The following is an 18656-nucleotide window of genomic DNA, read 5'->3' on the forward strand; positions in this document are numbered from 1 at the left end:
AATATCAAATAACCTAGCTATAATAAAAGATAATTCCACATTTCTTTTCAGGTTAAGGTTCTGATGGCTACAATTTAATCCTAGTTAAAAATTTATATTAGTCTTGATTTATTATAGGTGAACTAGGATGGGAATTATACCACAAACGAGAAGATACTGCAGCTCTATATTCAACAATCATGGATGCTGGATGTGAAGAAGGAATTGACAACTTTGGAACATATGCAATGAATACATTACGTCTAGAAAAGGCTTTTCGTGCCTGGGGAGCAGAGGTTGGAAACCATGTCTTTTGATATATGTATGTGTGTATCAGTGGTGGGTTCCAGATCCCGTCGCAATCAGTACACTGCGATGGGGGCGGGCATGCATCTCGTGTCAACTTCTAAAGCGTTGCCATGACTATTATCAGGTTGGCATTCGAGGGAGGATTCCATGCATACCTTCGCCCAGAGTTGGATCTCATATTTCTACAACCTAGTTCGTGAATATGATCTATGACGCATGACAGAAGGGAGGAGATAGAGGGGTAAAGTTCAAACGCAATTAAGTGAAAGCCAGTTTAGGCTCCACTGAAGATCAAGCCAAGATGTTGATCCTAGATGTTTTTTGTTTGAACTTTGTCTCGAGCCTTGTAAATTAATTAGGTCATCTCTTGGGAATTTCACATCTCAGGCACGCACGCTGCGCATGCATGCGCATGCCACCGCTGCTGTCCAACTTCTTCGGCGGCCACTCGCAACTGCTCCCGGCCAGATGCCACATGGTTCACATAACCAGACAACTTGCATAACCCGAACAGTTAGGATACAGTTAAAACACACACCTGCAAAGGTATGATTTATCGAAACAGTCTGTGTAGTTATATAAAGCCAGAGGAGAAAGGTGTTTTGGACGAAATGGACTATCCACATTGTACCTAATGACCACTTTTGACCTACTTTTTCTAGATTTCAATCCTTTTTTTCCCCCACAAAGTTTTGGAAATTTATTTTGTTAAGTGGTAAGCAGCATCCTGCCATGAGTGGCGGCAAAAAATCAAGGGAAAAGCACATATAATAAAACCTAAACTTAAATTTTCTCCCTATATTCTGCAAAGATACATAAAAAGAGAATCATGTGACATTTTTTCTCCAGTGTGTTCTTTTGTGTGAATTGCAATAGCTATAAATGCAAATATTGGTTGCCAAGTTTTAGGATATCTTTAACCATCATAAATTCCAATGGTTGGTGGAGAAGGCAGTCAGTAAGCCAGGATAATCAGTACATATTAGTGTTGGTGATTGGTGCTCTCTCTTTAAAGAAATCACAGCTTACACTTCTCAAAAATCAAACAAAATTAAACAAGCAGTTTTGTGCTACTTACCATTTAACAAAATGAAGTTCCAAAAATTTGTGAAACAAAGTGAGGATTGAAGTCTAGGAAAAGTAGGTCAAAAATACTCATTAGGTACAATGGGGGTATTCCATTTGCTTCAAATCACCTTTCTCTTTTGACTTTATATACGTAACTACACAGCGCTGTTTCTATAAAACATACCTTTGACGTGTGTTTTAACTGCATGCCGACTGATTGGGTTATGCAAGTTGTCTGGATTTGAAGGACAATATGAACCACAGCACATCTGTCAGCAACTCCTTAAAGAATTTATATCTTTGCACTCATGCAGCATAATTTCTTGTGTGCGCACACACACACACACACACACACACCACATCCAGGTTGTTCAGCAAGTCATTGAAAGGCACAACAAGAACACCATGCCTCTCTGCATGGCTTTCATTGACTACAAAAAGGTGTTTGACTCAGTATTGCAGCAAACAATAATTAAGGCATTGTTCAACCAAGGCATAGAGTAGACACTGCTTACATAAACTTGCTATAATCAATATATGAAAAAACAATGGCAACAATTTGCCTTAATGATATTAAAGTGGAAATCAGCATAGAACGAGGTGTACAACAAGCTGTTACAACATCACCTCCCCTTTCCTCAGCTTGCCTTGAAGAAGTGTTTTGTGTAGGTTTCAGAAATCCATCACGCAGTTTGTGTCCAAAATATCTGTCTGCCTCTCGCAGAGTTTATTTGGCTTTTTATCAAGTTTTTACAAACAAAGCACAGTGCAACAACACATTGTTTCAGTTCACTCCCTCAAATCTTCCCTAGTGAATCAAGAATGCTATTCAGGCCAAGGTTAACTCCTGCCTATGCTCTGGTGAGAAAGTGGACAAAAAGATAACAGACTGTGCATCACCTTCCCCTTATTCCCGCATCTGATTCTGCTAATTAGATGAGCTTGTAGGTTTCCGAGATAACCAGTTACTCAGACCATGGTAGTTTCTACGCATGTCTGTACGTAGCTTTACCTCTCATTCCTACAGTTTTGCAAACTAGACTGGGCAAAAGATGGAATAAAAATCAATGGCGCTTATTTAAATCATTTAAGATTTGTAGATTATGTTGTTCTCTTCTCACAAGACCCAGAAGAGCTACAAAAACATATAAGAGCTGCACAAAGCAAGAGAACCATTTGGCTTAAAAAGAAACATGAAAAAGAGCCAGGTTATGTTTAATGAATTCACCAAAGAAAGAAAGAAAAAAGTATCTGGACAAGAATTAAATGTAGTAGACCACTTCTTATACTTTGGCCAATGGATCTCAATGGAAGGTGATACAATAAAGGAAATTGAACGGCATGTTAAATGTGATTGGCAGGCATTCGGCAAACTAAGCATAATTTTCACGAACAACATCCCCTTATGACTGATCAGTGTGTGCTACCTCGTCTAACATATGCCAGTGAAACATGGACCCTAACCTCACAATCAATACAAAAGCTAAGAGTGGTGCAAAGAACTATGGAAAGATACATGCTCAGCATTACAAGACAAGATAGAAAGACCCGCACATGGATTAGAGAACAAACAAAGTATATGATATCCTCAAGAGAGTAAAAGAATTGAAATGGAAATGGGTTGGTTACATAGCAAGAACTGATGGCAGGTGGACCAAGGCAGTCATAGAATGGATCTCATTTGACAAAAAGTGTCCACGAAAGAGACCTAAAACAAGATGGATTGACGATATCAGCAAGTGTTGCAGAGCCAATTGGCAAAAGAAAGTTCAGGTCCATATTGGTTGGAAACATGTGGAAGATGCTTCATCCTGCAGTGGATAGACAATGGCTAGAATAATGATGATATATGTACATACAAGTGTATGTGTGTGTGTGTGTTGATTTCTATGAACTGCACAAGGAATTTCTATTTTATATTACCGTACTTTATTCTAGTCTAAAATAAGATAATCAACCTAGCTAATTAGTGGCTGTGAGCCTTCTACTGAATAATCAACCCATGAATAGTAATCCTCCAATGTCTAGAGAGCCAAGATGTAACTTAGAACATCAGAAATCCAGACAGAATTGGTAACATATATTTTTCGAATTCTGTAGCCATACGTGTAAAATATTTAGGTTTAATCCCTAGCATCCCTAGCTAGACCTACAGAAAAGTTCCTTTTCACAGTCCTAGAAGGAGCGGCTTTTCACATAGAAGTAACTTTCACTGCTCAGATTGAGTAAAGGTAACCTTAATGGGTATCCTGATTTGTCTTGCTTAAAAAATGTGCCTTTATCATCATGATCCTTTGCCATTTAAGCACTGCAGATTTTGCAATAGATGGTGAAGCTTACAATGTTATTTTTAATGGGAATAGTATAAGATTAGTATATAAATTTTTATTAAGACCTCTGCTAATTTAATAAAAAATCAGTATTTATATAATTAATGTAAAATATAGATTTCATTTGTTGGACATCAAAAGAAATGAGAAAAATATATGCCACCTAGTGGTTTTTTACTGCACCTTTTTTTTTTTCAACAGATGAATTGTGACACAAATCCACTGGAAGCTGGACTGACATATTTTATCAAATTAAATAAGGTGGGTTTATTTATTTTTCTGTTACACTTTATCATTTTCTTCCTTTGTTTGCAAATAGCTGTTATATTTGAATCTGCAAAACACCAGATACACTTCAGCAGTAATCTACCTTGGTGTACCTAGCAGTGTTCCTTCCTTCTATCTCATTTCCCAGTCCGTGTTGCAATTTAGATACATAATTCAAAATATAATGTGATCTACTAATTAATTTCATTTTTGGCACTTCCCAAGTAATTTGGGGATCAGAGCAGTTCCTTCATAAAGTTCTAACTTAGCTGAAATAAAATTAGTTGCACTCACCTCAGTTTTACTGTAAATTATATATGCATAATAATAATTATTATTTATGCATAATTATCAAGCTATTAATATGATGAAATCAGGAAATGCAGGTTGTTGGAAATTTTTTATGATTTGCAAACATTTTAGTTAATGAGTACTATTAAACTGGAACTTGCCATGTAAGATGCATTTAAAACTTACAATACCAGACTTTTTGTTACGTTCAAATTAGGAATTTAGTTTTACCAGAAAAGCTGGAATAATCTTTTTAGAGAATGAGAAATTTCTTCCTAGCACTTCTCATTTTTAGATCATCTCTCCTTTTGTGTGTCTGTGTGTAAACATACCTTGGCACTATTTAAACAGTCCATGATGATATGATTAGCACCATCTCACAATTACAAAATGGCAGCGCTGCAGTCATGTGATTGCAATTACACAGTCCTCATTTAGCAACAGCTGGGACTGCTGGAGCTGGATCGCTAAGTGGTCTGGTCATGTGATGTCACACTACACATCCATATTGCTTAGGAAAGGCAATTTTGTAATCAGTACGGAATCAGCTAACAATATGGTTGTGACCTTATTCAGTTCGTTAAATATTTTATTGTAAAAAGGAGAAACCATTTCAAAATATGTTCTTGACTGTATTTTTAGGAAAGTACATTTGGCATAAGTATTTGGAACATGAATCAGTGAAATATTGATTGCCTTTAGGGACAAAATGTCATATCTTTGTTTAACTATGAAAGGAATTTACTTCAGAAGGCTGTCTTGCAATTACTCAAGAACAGCCAATGAAGAATAATTAATTTGAAAGTACTGCACGAGTATGGTCTCCTGTGTATTTTAAGGTGGTGTTTAAAGCAGATTGCACCAGATGCTGTGCTCTCATATTGTATGTATAATTTGGATCTATTCCAGCATTCACAAGTGATTTAGCAAATAAATCATGCTATTAAAAGATTGCACATATCTTTTGACAGCTTTCTACATAGTAAACATAGATTTTTTATTGTCCTTAATTGCCTCCTTTTATTTTCCTCACCAGATAAAATAATCTTATTATCTGGGAGTTACTGTCCATATTCCACACTATTTTGGGTACTTAAATCTTTGTAATTTCTACAGTTCCTGAGGCTGGGTTAGTCCTTGTGATCTTTGGGAATTATCTTTGAGAATGCAACACAGAGTATTGTATCACAAAAATATACTATAACAAAAGAAACAAGACTGGTCTCCTCTTGCCTTCTTTATTTTTATTACTGCTACAATTACCAAAGAAAATAACAGTAAATAAATTTTCAGGAATTAAATTATGAAATCAAGAACATAAATTAAAATGATTTGCAGATGATGTATTTACAATTAACCACCCACGAGACTTTTTAGAGTGGATAATAGAATACGCAGTAAGGTTCATTACCAGGCTATTGACTTAACCTTTAAAATTTAATTTTAAGAGTGAACTTGTTCATTATTTATTTACTCTATTTTTGCCAACTATACAAATAAATCAACTAGTAAAATGAACCTTATAGAGCAGGGGGGTCAAACTCGATTTAATTGAGGGCTGCCAGATCATACTCAAAGCTCTGATTATGATTTCTGTATTAGCCTTCATGCAAACTATTTGTTCCATTTATAAATTATAGATTTGAGTATCAGAAGAATAATGTTGAAGATAAGCACTGGGGAGATTAGTTGTATTTGAATGTGTTTTATAGGCAGTGTTTAATTAGAATTTGTAGAGAGAATATATGGAATTACTGCTTATGGAATATAGCAAGGATGACCAAAGTAACCCCCACATTGTACATTAATTCTCACTGGGGATGTTTTCTCTGATTAACTGAGCAAGACTTTGCCTTGGCCAAATCCAAAAGACTGTACAGCCAATGTCCAACTCAAAATGAATCTAATTCAATAGATACCCAGAATAGTCCCCCCTGCAGCCCTGCAGGTATTTCTATTGCACCTTCTAATCAAGGAGGGATTATTCTCATTATTCTAAACAGGGCCACTAGTTGGTACTTGATAGTACAATAAGGGCAGAGTAGTAACTACTTTTGCTGCCCTTATTGCCACAAGGTAATCCCCCCCAAAGGCTCTTAACTCATATTCAGTTGGGTTCACTCTTCATTATCCTTCAACAGCATTTCTAGGCATCTCTCATTATCTTCTCAGCCACCATTTTATTAAAGTGAACTGTAGAAATCAGTGACAATAGCATCACATGTCATCCAAGAATCAGCTAATTTGTATATAAATACTCCAGGCCAGAAAAGAGAAAAGAAACATTTTTTACGTGAGAGCAAACCACAAGAAATGAAAACAATAAAATGTAGTTTAATGAAAAGAAGGACTTATGGGTGACATGATAACAGTGTTCCAATATCTCAGGGGCTGCCACAAAGAGGGACTCAAGCTATTCTCCAAAGCACCTGAGGACAGGACAAGAAGCAATGGGTGGAAACTAATCAAGGAGAGAAGCAACTGACAGTAGGACTAAGGAGAAATTTCCTAATAGTTAGAACAATTAATCAGTGGAACAACTTGCCTCCAAAAGTTGTGAATGCTCCAACACTGCAAGTTTTAAAGAAAATGTTGGTTAACCATTTGTCTGAAGTGGTGTAGGGTTTCCTACCTAGGCAGGGGGTTGGACTAGAAGACCTCCAAGGTCCCTTCCAACTCTGCTATTCTATTCTATTCTATTCTATGCTATGCTTAAATATCTGGTCAACAATGAATTCTGCAGCATGGCCATTCTCTTTATCTGCAAATTTTTTGTAGCATAGCCCTCACTTCTGACTGATACAGATAAAAGCTAAAATAAATGGAAGGGAGGGATAATGAATGAATGTATCATGTTCCTATGGAAAGGAAAAGGAGTCATAGACAGGTTTTCTTCCTCCCTTTTTACTCTGACCCCTTGCTGAGGAGGTACAACATATTTTTTTTCAATTGAAAAAAAAACTGATTGAAAAGCTGCTGGTATGAATGTGTTGCTTAGTCTGTGGAACTGCTACAAGGTTTTCTTTACTATGTTGAATTTATAATTGCTTCAATCTGGCACAGGCACTCGTTTGAAATGCAAATTGCAATTCTAGAGGCAGGAGCATAGACATCCATCTCCATTCTATTCCAGTAACTAGTGAAAGTGCCATTTCTTGATAAAATGATTCCTGTTGAACTCACTATTCCATAAAAAGTGTAATGGATAAGAAACGAATTAAATGCTTCTGGGAAGCCTCCCAATTGCTCTGTGTTCCAGTAACTATTCAGAAGCATCCAAGTTTTACTTAGCAATCAGGCTTCCAACTGCAGACAGGCTTGTGTGTGATAGAACTATTGATTCCTCTTTATGGTCTTCTGACCCACAGCTTGCTACCTGCTTCTTAAAAAGGAGCTGAGCGTCTAGGACCGTGATGGCAAACCTTTTAGACACCAAGTGCCCAAACTATGCGCACGCATGACCAAACTGAAAGGTGTGTGCACGCACACAAGTGTGGACATGTGTGCATGCATGTGTGAATTTGTGCACATGTGTGGACATGTATGCATGCACATGTGTGGACATGCACGCAGACATGCGCAGCAGAGACCCGAACACCAGCTGGCAGCAGGAGGTGGGACATCCCAACACCGGCAATGTGGCAAGAAGTAAGATCTTTTTCTTTCGTGAGCTTCTGTTTCGTCGTTTGCAGGGAAACAAAGCTCATGAAAGAAACGCCACAGAGATGTGACCTGAGATGATGGCGGGTGTGTCAGGTGAGAGGCCTCTTCATGTCATCTCTGGCCCACATGCCATAGATTCGCCATCAAGGGTCTAGGAAGACTCAAGACCTAGTTTCAAATAAGATGTTGTTTAGTCTGTTTAGTTCAAAGATGAAAAGTTCCTAGCACCAGCAGGCCAAGCACCAACAGCCATTCAATTTTGCTGTGCTTCAGCCTAAGCATGTTCTTCTCCATCAAAACCCCAACAGCCTCTAGGCATTGGACATCCCCCAACCATCCTGGCTCTGCAAACAAGCACCACCAATGCTATCCTCCACATTATGTCCAGACCTGAAACTTGATTAAAAATTTACAGTTAATTTCTCAAAAACCTGCATCTATAACCTTGTCAGAATCTACTAATCACTTACTATCATTTTCCCCCAGCCAACAGACTTCATAGGAAAGAAAGCATTGAAACAGATTAAAGAAAAGGGGCTTGAACGAAAACTTGTGTGTCTCATCTTGAAAACAGATGATGTTGATCCTGAAGGAAATGAAAGTGTCTGGTATAATAACAAGGCAAGCAGATTTCAGTTCAAATAATTGAAAAACTTTTTTTCTGGAATCTCCTTTGTATTTACTTCAATTTTAAAATGGCTATTATTTTCAATAGATTTAGTTGCAAAAGTTAATGTGCCTTTCAGAAAGTAGAAGGTCGGTGCATGTACTTGCTATAAATCAGCATTCCTCAGTCTGACCCCTCCCACTTGAGTTGGGATCGAAGCATTTACAGAAGTCAAACAATATTTAGTCTCTAGTAGATTTTTTGTCAAGCATAGGAATTAACCTGCAATGCTTTTCCCTGTTGGACAAAGATGGCCCAATGAAACAGAATTATATCATCCAAGCATCTATAAAGGGACGTGGTTGGTCAGTGGCTAAGACACTGAGCTTGTCGATCAGAAAGGTTGGCAATTTGGTGGTTCGAATGCCTAGCGCCACGTAATGGAGTGAGCAACCATTACTTGTCCCAGCTTCTGCCAGCCTAGCAGTTTGAAAGCATGTAAAAATACAAGTAGAAAAAATAGGAACCAACTTTGATGAAAAGATAACAGTGTTCCATGCACCTTCGGCATTTAGTCATGCTGGCCACATGACCACGAAGACATCTTCAGACAGCACTGGCTCTTTGGCTTTGAAACGGAGATCAGCACCGCCCCCTAGAGTCGGGAATGACTAGCACATATGTGTGAGGGGAAACTTTACCCTTAAGCATACAGCTGTATTTCTGCAGGTAATTAATAGAAATTACGGTATTGTGATTATTTTCTTTCACCTTTTACAGAATTAGCAAATGTCCTTGACTATATACATTCCTAATGTTCCATTTTATGTTGTGTTGAGAATGACACATGTTCCATGCGCCTTTGGCGTTTAGTCATGACCACAGAGATGTCTTCAGACAGCGCTGGCTCATTGGCTTTGAAATGGAGATGAGCACCGTCCCCTAGAGTCAGGAACGTCTAGCACATATGTGCGAAGGAACCTTTACCTTTACCTTACCTTTAAGTATCTGTATAATCCCAATATTTTGCCATTGTTTAAACAAATACAATTACATACTTGATTTTATTGTATTAGTACATATGTTAGAAGTTAAATATTTAGAAACACAAATGGCATCAACTGTGCATTTTATACTATAAATCTATAAGTGATAAATTTTAATTTTTCAGGTTATTGGCAACACCACATCTGGATGTTACAGCTATAGTACTCAGCAAAGTCTGGCTTTTGCATATGTTCCTGTGGAACTCAGTAAAGTTGGACAGAAGCTGGAGGTTGAGTTGCTAGGCAAAAAGTACTCGGCAAGTGTTGTTCAAGAACCACTGGTAATGACTGAACCAACAAGAACACGGCTTCAAAAGAAAGGTGGAAGTTCTAAAGTATAAATAAAGGATCACATAATTATCATGATTGACAATTAAGATGGGATTAACTTGATTTGAAATATTTCTGTATTTGAAATTGCCATGTGACTTGAATCACCTAAGATAGAAAATATGAAAGAGCTTATCTGGAGTAAAAAGATAGGTTGTGAATATTGGCATTTCATTTGGGAAAAAATGTAACAACAATAATAATCGTCCATAAGAATGTATTCAAGAGAAAAAAATCATGTTTATATACTTAAAACATTCAATAGTGTTTAGTAGACTCCTTCAAACTGATTTTAAGAACACTGATTTTATCTATATCCAAATTATTTGTACATTTATTGTGTTAAGCATTTGATTATCTGCCAGAAATATAATAGCTTATCTCTAAATAATTGATGAGTAGTTCTGATCTTAGGCAGAAATTACTTCCATTGGTATCTTTAAAAATCAAGGGGAAAAGAAAGGGAGAAGAATTACAACTTGCAAAACAGTGTAGTAAAAAGAAAACAAGGTTTTTGCAAAGCTACTGTTTTTATATTGCTGGAACAAAATATTAGGTTACAGGTAGTCCTCGAGTTATGTCCATATGTTTAGCAGCTATTCTGAGTCATGATGGTGCTGAAAAAAGTGATTTATGACCAGTTCTCATTTTAACAACTGTCACAGTGTCCTCATAGTCATGTGATTGCAATTTAGGCCCTTGGAAACCAGAATATAATTATTTTATGATTTGCTGAATGACCTGGTGATTCACTTAACCATCACGGCAAAAAAGGTTGTAACATTGGGTACAATCCTAAATTTATTTCAATCCCAATTGTGGTTGTAATTCGAGGACTATTTGTATACAACTTCCTTTCCACAATAACAAGCAGACAAAAATTCAACCTGTTTTGAAAATATACCTTTTCTTGATGGGATGGGATAAGAGCAATGAAGAAGATACTAGTTTCTGCATCAGTTGAAAGAATTTCGGTTTGAAAGAACTTCTTGAGTGCTTCCATCAGCCACTTGAGCATTAAGAGGGTGATCAACTCCTTGTAAACAATTTTTACGGAAACAAAGTAGCAGAAAAGTGGATTTATTGCTTTTATTTATGCTTGGAATGTTTTATATTAGTAGAAAAGGGTATCGAATTATAGTAACAGACCTATCAGAAAGAAAAAGACCTTTTCTGTACAACAAAACATTGTTGCTTGAATGCTGGGAAAATGTGAATACTACCATCTGGCTATACTATTAAAAATGAGTAAAAAATGCATATCAAATAAATGTAAACATCATTTTTCTTCTACGCTCTTCTGTGAAGCACCTGAAGTAAGTTAAAATGAATTACATAACTAATGTGTTAATACCACTTTATAATGCCTTGGTAAGGCCACACTTGGAATACTGCATTCAGTTCTGGTCACCACGATGTAAAAAAGATGTGGAGACTCTAGAAAGAGTGCAGAGAACAGCAACAAAGATGATTAGGGGACTGGAGACTAAAACATATGAAGAACGTTTGCAGGAACTGGGTATGTTTAGCTTAAGAGAAAGGACTAGGGGAGACATGATAGCAGCGTTCCAATATCTCAGGGATTGCCACAAAGAAGAGGGAATCAAACTATTCTCCAAGGCACCTGAGGGTAGAACAAGAAGCAATGGGTGGAAACTAATCAAGGAGAGAAGCAACTTAGAACTGAGGAGAAATTTCCTGACAGTTAGAACAATTAATCAGTGGAACAGCTTGCCTCCAGAAGTTGTGAATGCCCCAACACTGGAAGTCTTTAAGAAGATGTTGGATAGCCATTTGTCTGAAATGGTATAGGATTTCCTGCCTAAGCAGGGGGTTGGACTAGAAGACCTCCAAGGTCCCTTCCGACTCTACTATTGTATTATTGTAATGGCTGTATTTGATTCAATCTGAAAAGAGGAAATTTCAGCAAAAGTTTGTAAAGCAGAAAATTATGTGTGAATATTGAGAATATTTCACTAGGACTAAAAGTAGTTTAAAATGGCCTTAGGGACTGGAGTTTCTGTACTAAGCAGGTTGATCATATGATGACACGTGACAGTGTAACTTAGTGATAGCAGTTCCTGCCGTCTTCGTGCATCCTGAATAATTAGTGCCTTCATTGCTTTTCTCTGATCCCCTCCAGAAATGTATAATGTCACAAAAGTTCAAAAATGTATCTCTTTGTTATTGTGGAAAGAAAGTTGTGTAATCCAATCCCTGAATCAAAAAGTTTGTAGTTTAGAAAATTAACAGCCTTTTTCATATAAGACTTCTTACTTCCCCCTTTTTTTAAACAGCATATATATTATGTAGGAGATCATCTACATAGCATGACATATTTTTCCGCTATTTTCCTTTCAATGTCTGTAAATTAATTCTATAAATAGAATTAATAAATCTATTACATAACCAACTTCTATATTTATTTTATGGTACTAAACAATTTTGTTCTCTTCGAACATTCAGTTAATAGTTTGGATATAATAGCAAAAAAGGCATAGCAAAAGGTATATAATATGAGTCCATGAGTTTTGCTGTCAATAAATAAAATATCTTTTACAGGTGTGTGTTTGTGTATGCACACACACACAAGTATGTTTGTGTGTGTGTGTGTATGTACTGGATAATCATAGATCAGCTGTGAATATTGGCCTAAATGCCAACTCTTTAATGTTTTGATTAACATTTATATATTTAGATTAACATTTATATATTTTCTCTGATAAACACAATAGGCATTGCTATTTCCATGTTTTATGTCAACAGGTTTTTGTAAGAAAACAGCAACTAAGAGTCTGTGGATGAAATAGTGTTGAGTGATTATTACACTTCCTGACCACTAACTGAAACATGTTAGAGCAGGCGGAAAAAGTTTGGTAGAATTCTGTCACAAAGTTTACATCAGACCATCCTAAGTTCATAGTTCCCTGAAGTTTATGCAAATATTTCAGTTAAAATCATTCTAATAACATGGCTAATTCCATGAAGCATATTATGTATCGAGGTGTGTATATGTATGTATAAAACAAGTTGAGTTAATCTAGGTTCTAGTACAGCATTAGGTAAATTCACATTAGATAAGTTGTAGCAGACAAGTTCAAATTGTCTGCTACTACGTCCTACCTGTCAAGGACTACTTCAGCTTCAACCTCAATAATACTTGGGCAAATAATAGATACAAATTCAAGGCAATAGTGCTCCAAACTTGAGTGCAGAAAATATGACTTCAGCAACAGAGTTGTCAACGCCTCGAATGCTCTACCTGACACTGTTGTTACATCCTCAAACCCCCACAGCTTCAACCTTAAACTGTCTACCGTGGACCTCACCCCTAAGAGGTCCTAAAGGAGGTGCGAATAAGTGCACCAGCGTGTCTTCCATCCATGTCCTACTGTCCCTATTTATTTGTACTCATTTCCTTTGTCCATCTCTATGTTTGTACTTATACTTGTTATCTTGTAGATGTGTAGGAAGTTATCACCTAGCCCTCTCCCAGAAAAATGAAATATCCTAGGAAATATTGAAAAGGCAGAATATTTCTGTGGATGTGAAAAGGAAGAAACATTTTAAAGACAGAATAGTTCCCTGTAGCTTCCTGCCCATCCCCCTTGGTCAATGAACCATTAAAACCTGAGCTAGTCCACTTTATATAATAAAGAGTTCTCTCCTTCAGCTCCAGAGTGATGGGATTAAGGCATGATAGTATTGGCCCTTTACCCAACTCCCCACATGGCATCTGAGAACTCAACCAAACCTGGATTCAAAGCACAGCCTAGAGAGTTGCCCCTGCATGGCCCCATGGGAATCTGACAACCAATCAGAATACAAGATCAAGATCAAAGGCCAGAGAGGGCATAAAACAAGGGACTCAGCATCTCAGCCCTTCCTTCTCTTTTTTCTCCACCAACATTGAAGTATGTGATCACCTTTTCTGTTCAGGACTCAAGCCATGTGGTCCTGTCCACCATTAAAACCATCTTTCCAAGCAGCCTCCATGTCTCCAGTGTCTTTTTTCCCCGCTTGGAGCCGAACCCAGAAGGACATTTTTTTCAACACGTTTGACAAACTAAATAAAAATAATAATAAATAAATAGATATGATACAGTTCAGTTAACCCTACAATAGGAAAGGGGCTCTACTCTTCAGAGGGAGATGAACCACTACTAGGCTAATCTCTTCTTGCTCATTTATATGTTCGCAGCTGGCTCAATCTCCCTTTTCTATCTCCAAGATGCGGATTGTGTGTCCTCCCAACTGGTCACTACAGCCACAGCCCCATTCAGCAAAGCGGAGGACGAAGGATACTAGAAGTTGTCTTCCAGCAAGATTGCACTGGTGCAAGCCTGTTCTCTGAACTGGAAACTCTCTAAATGGGGGGGAACCGGGCACAGTGTAAGGAGCACAAAACAGGCCGGCCGGTTCTCGGGGTTGCACTCTGCACCTACTATTAAGTTCATCACACCATGGAGCTACTAGCGAAATCGCCCCAAACCCAGAAAAAGGCGCTTCAACCGAACCAGCGGGCTTCTAGTCCCGCCTCCTTCCATTGCCCTGGGCGATGCTGCTTCGTCCGGATTGGGCGACTACGCTGACTTTGATGGTGGTCCCGCCTCTCGATCATAGTTCTTCCTTATAGGCAGGCGGGCGGTCGACCCAGTTCCTGCTTGATCAGGCGAGCAGCGATGGTTCCGAGGCTCCTGTTCCTGGGGCTGCAGGTCTTATTGCAGTTGTGTCTTCTGAATGCAGGGTCTCCAAGCTCGTCGCCGCATCTGGTCTTCATCCTGGCCGACGATCTAGGCTGGAACGACGTGGGCTGGCACGGCTCTCAGATCCGCACCCCGAACTTGGACGCGCTGGGTGCCGGCGGAGTGCGCCTGGAGCGCTACTATGTACAGCCCCTGTGTACTCCCTCTCGCAGTCAGCTGCTGACCGGCAGGTACCAGGTAGGCGCCAAAAGGAGATGAACTTGTCCCCAGGAAAGCGAGATGTATAACAACATTGGCTGGTTCTTTTCTCACCGCGCTCCTCTTGCAGAAGGCGGTAAACTGGTGCTTTGAAGCTACCCAGATAGGCGAGACTGTTTTATAATAAGGACTCCTATTATATATTAGTATGGGGTCTCCTGCTTGAATAGGGGATTGGACTAGAAGACCTCCAAATCAATTATTCCGTGTCCTATAAAGAATTAGAGTGAAAAGCAACAAAGATGATTAGGAGCCTGGAGGCTAAAACATATGAAGATTAGTTGCAGTAATTGGATATGTCTAATTTAATGAAAAGTAGGGCTACAGGTGACATGATAGCAATGTTCCAATATCTAAGGAGCTGCCACAAAGACGAATGGGTCAACCTATTCTCCAAAGTACCTGAAGGGAGAACAAGAAGCAATGGATGGAAACTAATCAAGGAGAGAAGCAGCCTAGAACTAAGGAGAAATCTCCTGACAGTGGAAACCTCTTATCTCCAGAAGTTGTGGGTGCTCCAACACTGAAGGTTTTTAAGAAGAAATTGGACAACCACTTGTCTGAAATGGTATAGGGTTTCCTGCCTGATGGGGGGGGGGAGTCAGACTAGAACACCTCCAAGGTCCCTTCCAACTCTGTTATTCTGCTGTTCTGTTATTCTGTTGATTAAACTTGAATCAGAGATATGTTAGATCACATTAAAGCCCATCTTGATTTTCAGAACCGGATCAAGCACAATGATTTTCTGACAAAAAAATATCATTCATAAATTGAAAGAAAGCATGACCAGATAATACAGAATGACAGGAGGTGGAAAATTCAAATTAAACATTTTATTAGGAGAGGGATGTAAAATGTAGGCTTTCCCAAGAATCTATTTAGGCCCAGTTGTTTTACCTGATGTTAAAGGTGAGCAGGGGAGTAGCCAAATTGCTGATACTTTAGGTTTAAATAATGTGAAGGAGAGAATCTCTATAAATTATGAAAGGGGTATTAAGAGCAAATATAATTAAATTTATAAGTTCACATTATACAAATGTAAAGGGATGTAGGAGAGACCCAGGTTCAAGTGTAGACCATAGGAATTAGTCACTTGCTCTCAGCCCAACCTACTTCACAAGGTCGTTGTTACAGAGGGAAGTTAAAGCAAGTGAGCGTATGTCACTGAGCTACCAGAGGAAAGATCAAGTAGGAAAGTGATGAATTAAATACATGGGGCCAACCCTCTTATTTTTATAAATATATTGATTGATGGTTTGGGAGAATGTTGGAAAAACCAGGTGAGCCTAGCTCCTTATGAAAAAGGTAAGTTCGGTGTTGGAGATTATTAAGAAATGAATTAAAAATCAAACTGGGATTGTAGAATAGAGAAAGAGATAATAGAGAAAGGGATCAATCCTGAAACACTATATACCATTCTATGCACTATAGTTCAGAAAGAATATTATAGAGCTGGAAAAGGTGCAGAGAAGAGCAACTCACTTCTAAGGAAATATTGCAATATTTGCAAAAAAAGCAAATAAGATATAATAGAAATGTGTGCAAGTATAGTTAGTGTAAAGAAAATAAGAGTCAACCAATCATGCTGAATTATGGCAGTTTCAGGTCAAATGAAAGAATGCATTTCACATTCGACACATTTAAATGTTGAATTCCTGCAACAAAATAAAAAGATGCTTTGGATTTAAAAAAAAAACCAGTTAGGGTAGTTAAAGGGAGATGAGAAACATAATGCTTTTGATTTGTTTAGACTTATACAAATTCAGCCAGTTATTTATTCAGTGTATTTACTTTGTTATTTAAATCAGTCTTAAAGATGTAAGAAATTATCTTCTGCTCTTAAGATACAGTCAAAATGGATAATGTATGTTAAAGAGTCCTCTTGTGACTTATTTTATTTTTTAAATGGAGGCATTGTGCATTCTTAAACTTCTCTATTCTGCTATGGAAAATAACTTATAAATGGAAGCACCAATATTTTTTCCCATGTTAGCAACATGTTTAGTAATAAGTTCCTTTTGCAGAATAGGAAATGAGGGAGTAGAAAACCACAAAGCCTTTTCTACTTTTCTGTTAGTAACTGTTGGAAGAAACCAACTAAGAAAAACTAATTAGGGTAGGTTTTTTTCCAATTAGCACCTATGACTTAAGTAACTTTGGGTTTATAAGTGCTTCTTGTTGCTCAATATTTTGAGTTTATTTCCTTTGAGTTGATCCCCCCTTTTTAGAGTGAATGTATTGCACCTAGGAAGTCTGACATTATCCATTTGGAAGGAGAAGCAAAAGAATTTTGGCAATTCTGAAGAAACTTATAAGAAATTTCTGTTTCTTACAACATCCCAAATTGCACCAGCATGATCAGTTCCTTTAAGAGACCACAGTGTTTAACTTCTCTTGGAGAACATTTTTGCAGGCTAAAATGTATACATAAATAAAAGGCTTGCTTCTTCAAAAGTCTTGCTTCAAGAATGAGAATTGTACCCCTTACCTTCCCCATTACAAAAATTGAGATGGAGGCCAAGAATTTGCTTCAAGGTGTTCTCAGAAACTTGGCCCAGTGCTTATTCTGGATACCACTCACCTTTTCTGTATGAAAATGTATGTGTGGAGCAGAGGTGATATTCAGCAGTTCTGACCAGTTCTGGAGAACTGATAGCGGAACTTTTGAGTAGTTCGGACAACCGGTAAATACCACCTCTGGGTAGCTCTGCCCCATCTATTCTCTGCTACTTTACAGTATTCTTCCCCTGCCACGCCCGCCAAGCCATGTCACATCCACCAAGTCATGCCACGCCCACAGAGCCAGTAGTAAAAAACTTTGAATCCCACCATTGGTGTGGAGAGCTTTGACTTCCTGACTACAAATCAACGCATGAGGCCAATTAAGACTCATCATACAGAGAGCTAGATTTGCAGCAAAGATATTTTAAGCAAAATAGAGTTATAATGTTAGCACTGTGTATTCTCCTTATTTATCAGATCTTTGAACATATTATGAATTTGAATATGAATATAAACTCACCTCAACCCATTCCCCAACATCTGAGAATGCTCAATGTTTTAAAATCTAATAAATACAAATACAGTCATTACTGCTTGTATGTTGTTTTGGAGTTATGATCACATTTGGGACCAGAATTTCTATCACTAAGTGAGACCCTTAAGCTCCAGTTTTATGACCTTTTCTGCTATGGCCATTAAACAAGCCTCCAGTCATTAAGTGAATCATAAAGTTGTCAAATGAACCTGGCTTTTCCCATTTGCTTGTTGGAACCCAGCTGGAAAAGTCACAAATAGTGATTGCATGACTCTGGGACACTGCAACCCTTATAAATGCATGCCAGTTGCCAAGCACCCAAATTTTGATCATGTGATCAAAAGGATGCTGCAGTATTGGTAAGTGCAAGGTCTAATTGTAAGTACATTTTTCAGAATTGTTGCAAGTTTGAATGGTCATTAAATGAATGGTCATAAGACAAGGAGTACCTGTATTCCTTCATAAGATCTCACAAAGCCTCAGCTTTCATAGGATTTCTCAAGATTTGAATAATTAAGAGAGGATGTTTCTTGTGGCCCCAGCAAGGATCTGTTGTTATATCAATAGTGGCGGGATAAAATGTAAGATCCTCTAGCTGAATTTCCATTATACTTGCCTTCTGCCTCTCCCCTCCCCAGTTCTAAGATAAAGAAGGATAAGCAGGGAGGTATTAAAAAGAAGACGACAGAGTTGATGAGTCAATTTCAAACATTTTCTGTAATAAGATAACCGTACCTAATCGAAAATAAGGAAGCAGCAGTTCTG

At 37.9% G+C, this 18656-nt stretch overlaps 2 protein-coding genes across 2 annotated transcripts in view; both read left to right on the forward strand.

The window, feature by feature from the left end:
- The window catches only part of DMGDH (dimethylglycine dehydrogenase), a 46160-nt gene extending 33725 nt beyond the window's left edge, over positions 1-12435 (forward strand). The window contains exons 13-16 of the mRNA XM_081942216.1: positions 118-275; positions 3888-3947; positions 8394-8528; positions 9686-12435. Of these exons, the coding sequence (XP_081798342.1) occupies positions 118-275; positions 3888-3947; positions 8394-8528; positions 9686-9901 (569 nt within the window). The 3' untranslated portion in view covers positions 9902-12435. The remainder of the gene's footprint in view (positions 1-117; positions 276-3887; positions 3948-8393; positions 8529-9685) is intronic.
- Positions 12436-14538: 2103 nt separating this feature from the next.
- The window catches only part of ARSB (arylsulfatase B), a 78544-nt gene continuing 74426 nt past the window's right edge, over positions 14539-18656 (forward strand). Inside the window, exon 1 of the mRNA XM_081942481.1 lies at positions 14539-14833. Coding sequence (XP_081798607.1) covers positions 14573-14833 — 261 coding nt within the window. The 5' untranslated portion in view covers positions 14539-14572. The remainder of the gene's footprint in view (positions 14834-18656) is intronic.

This window comes from Natrix helvetica, assembly GCF_964273705.1.
Source record: "Natrix helvetica genome assembly, chromosome: 2".
NCBI lineage: Eukaryota > Metazoa > Chordata > Lepidosauria > Squamata > Natricidae > Natrix > Natrix helvetica.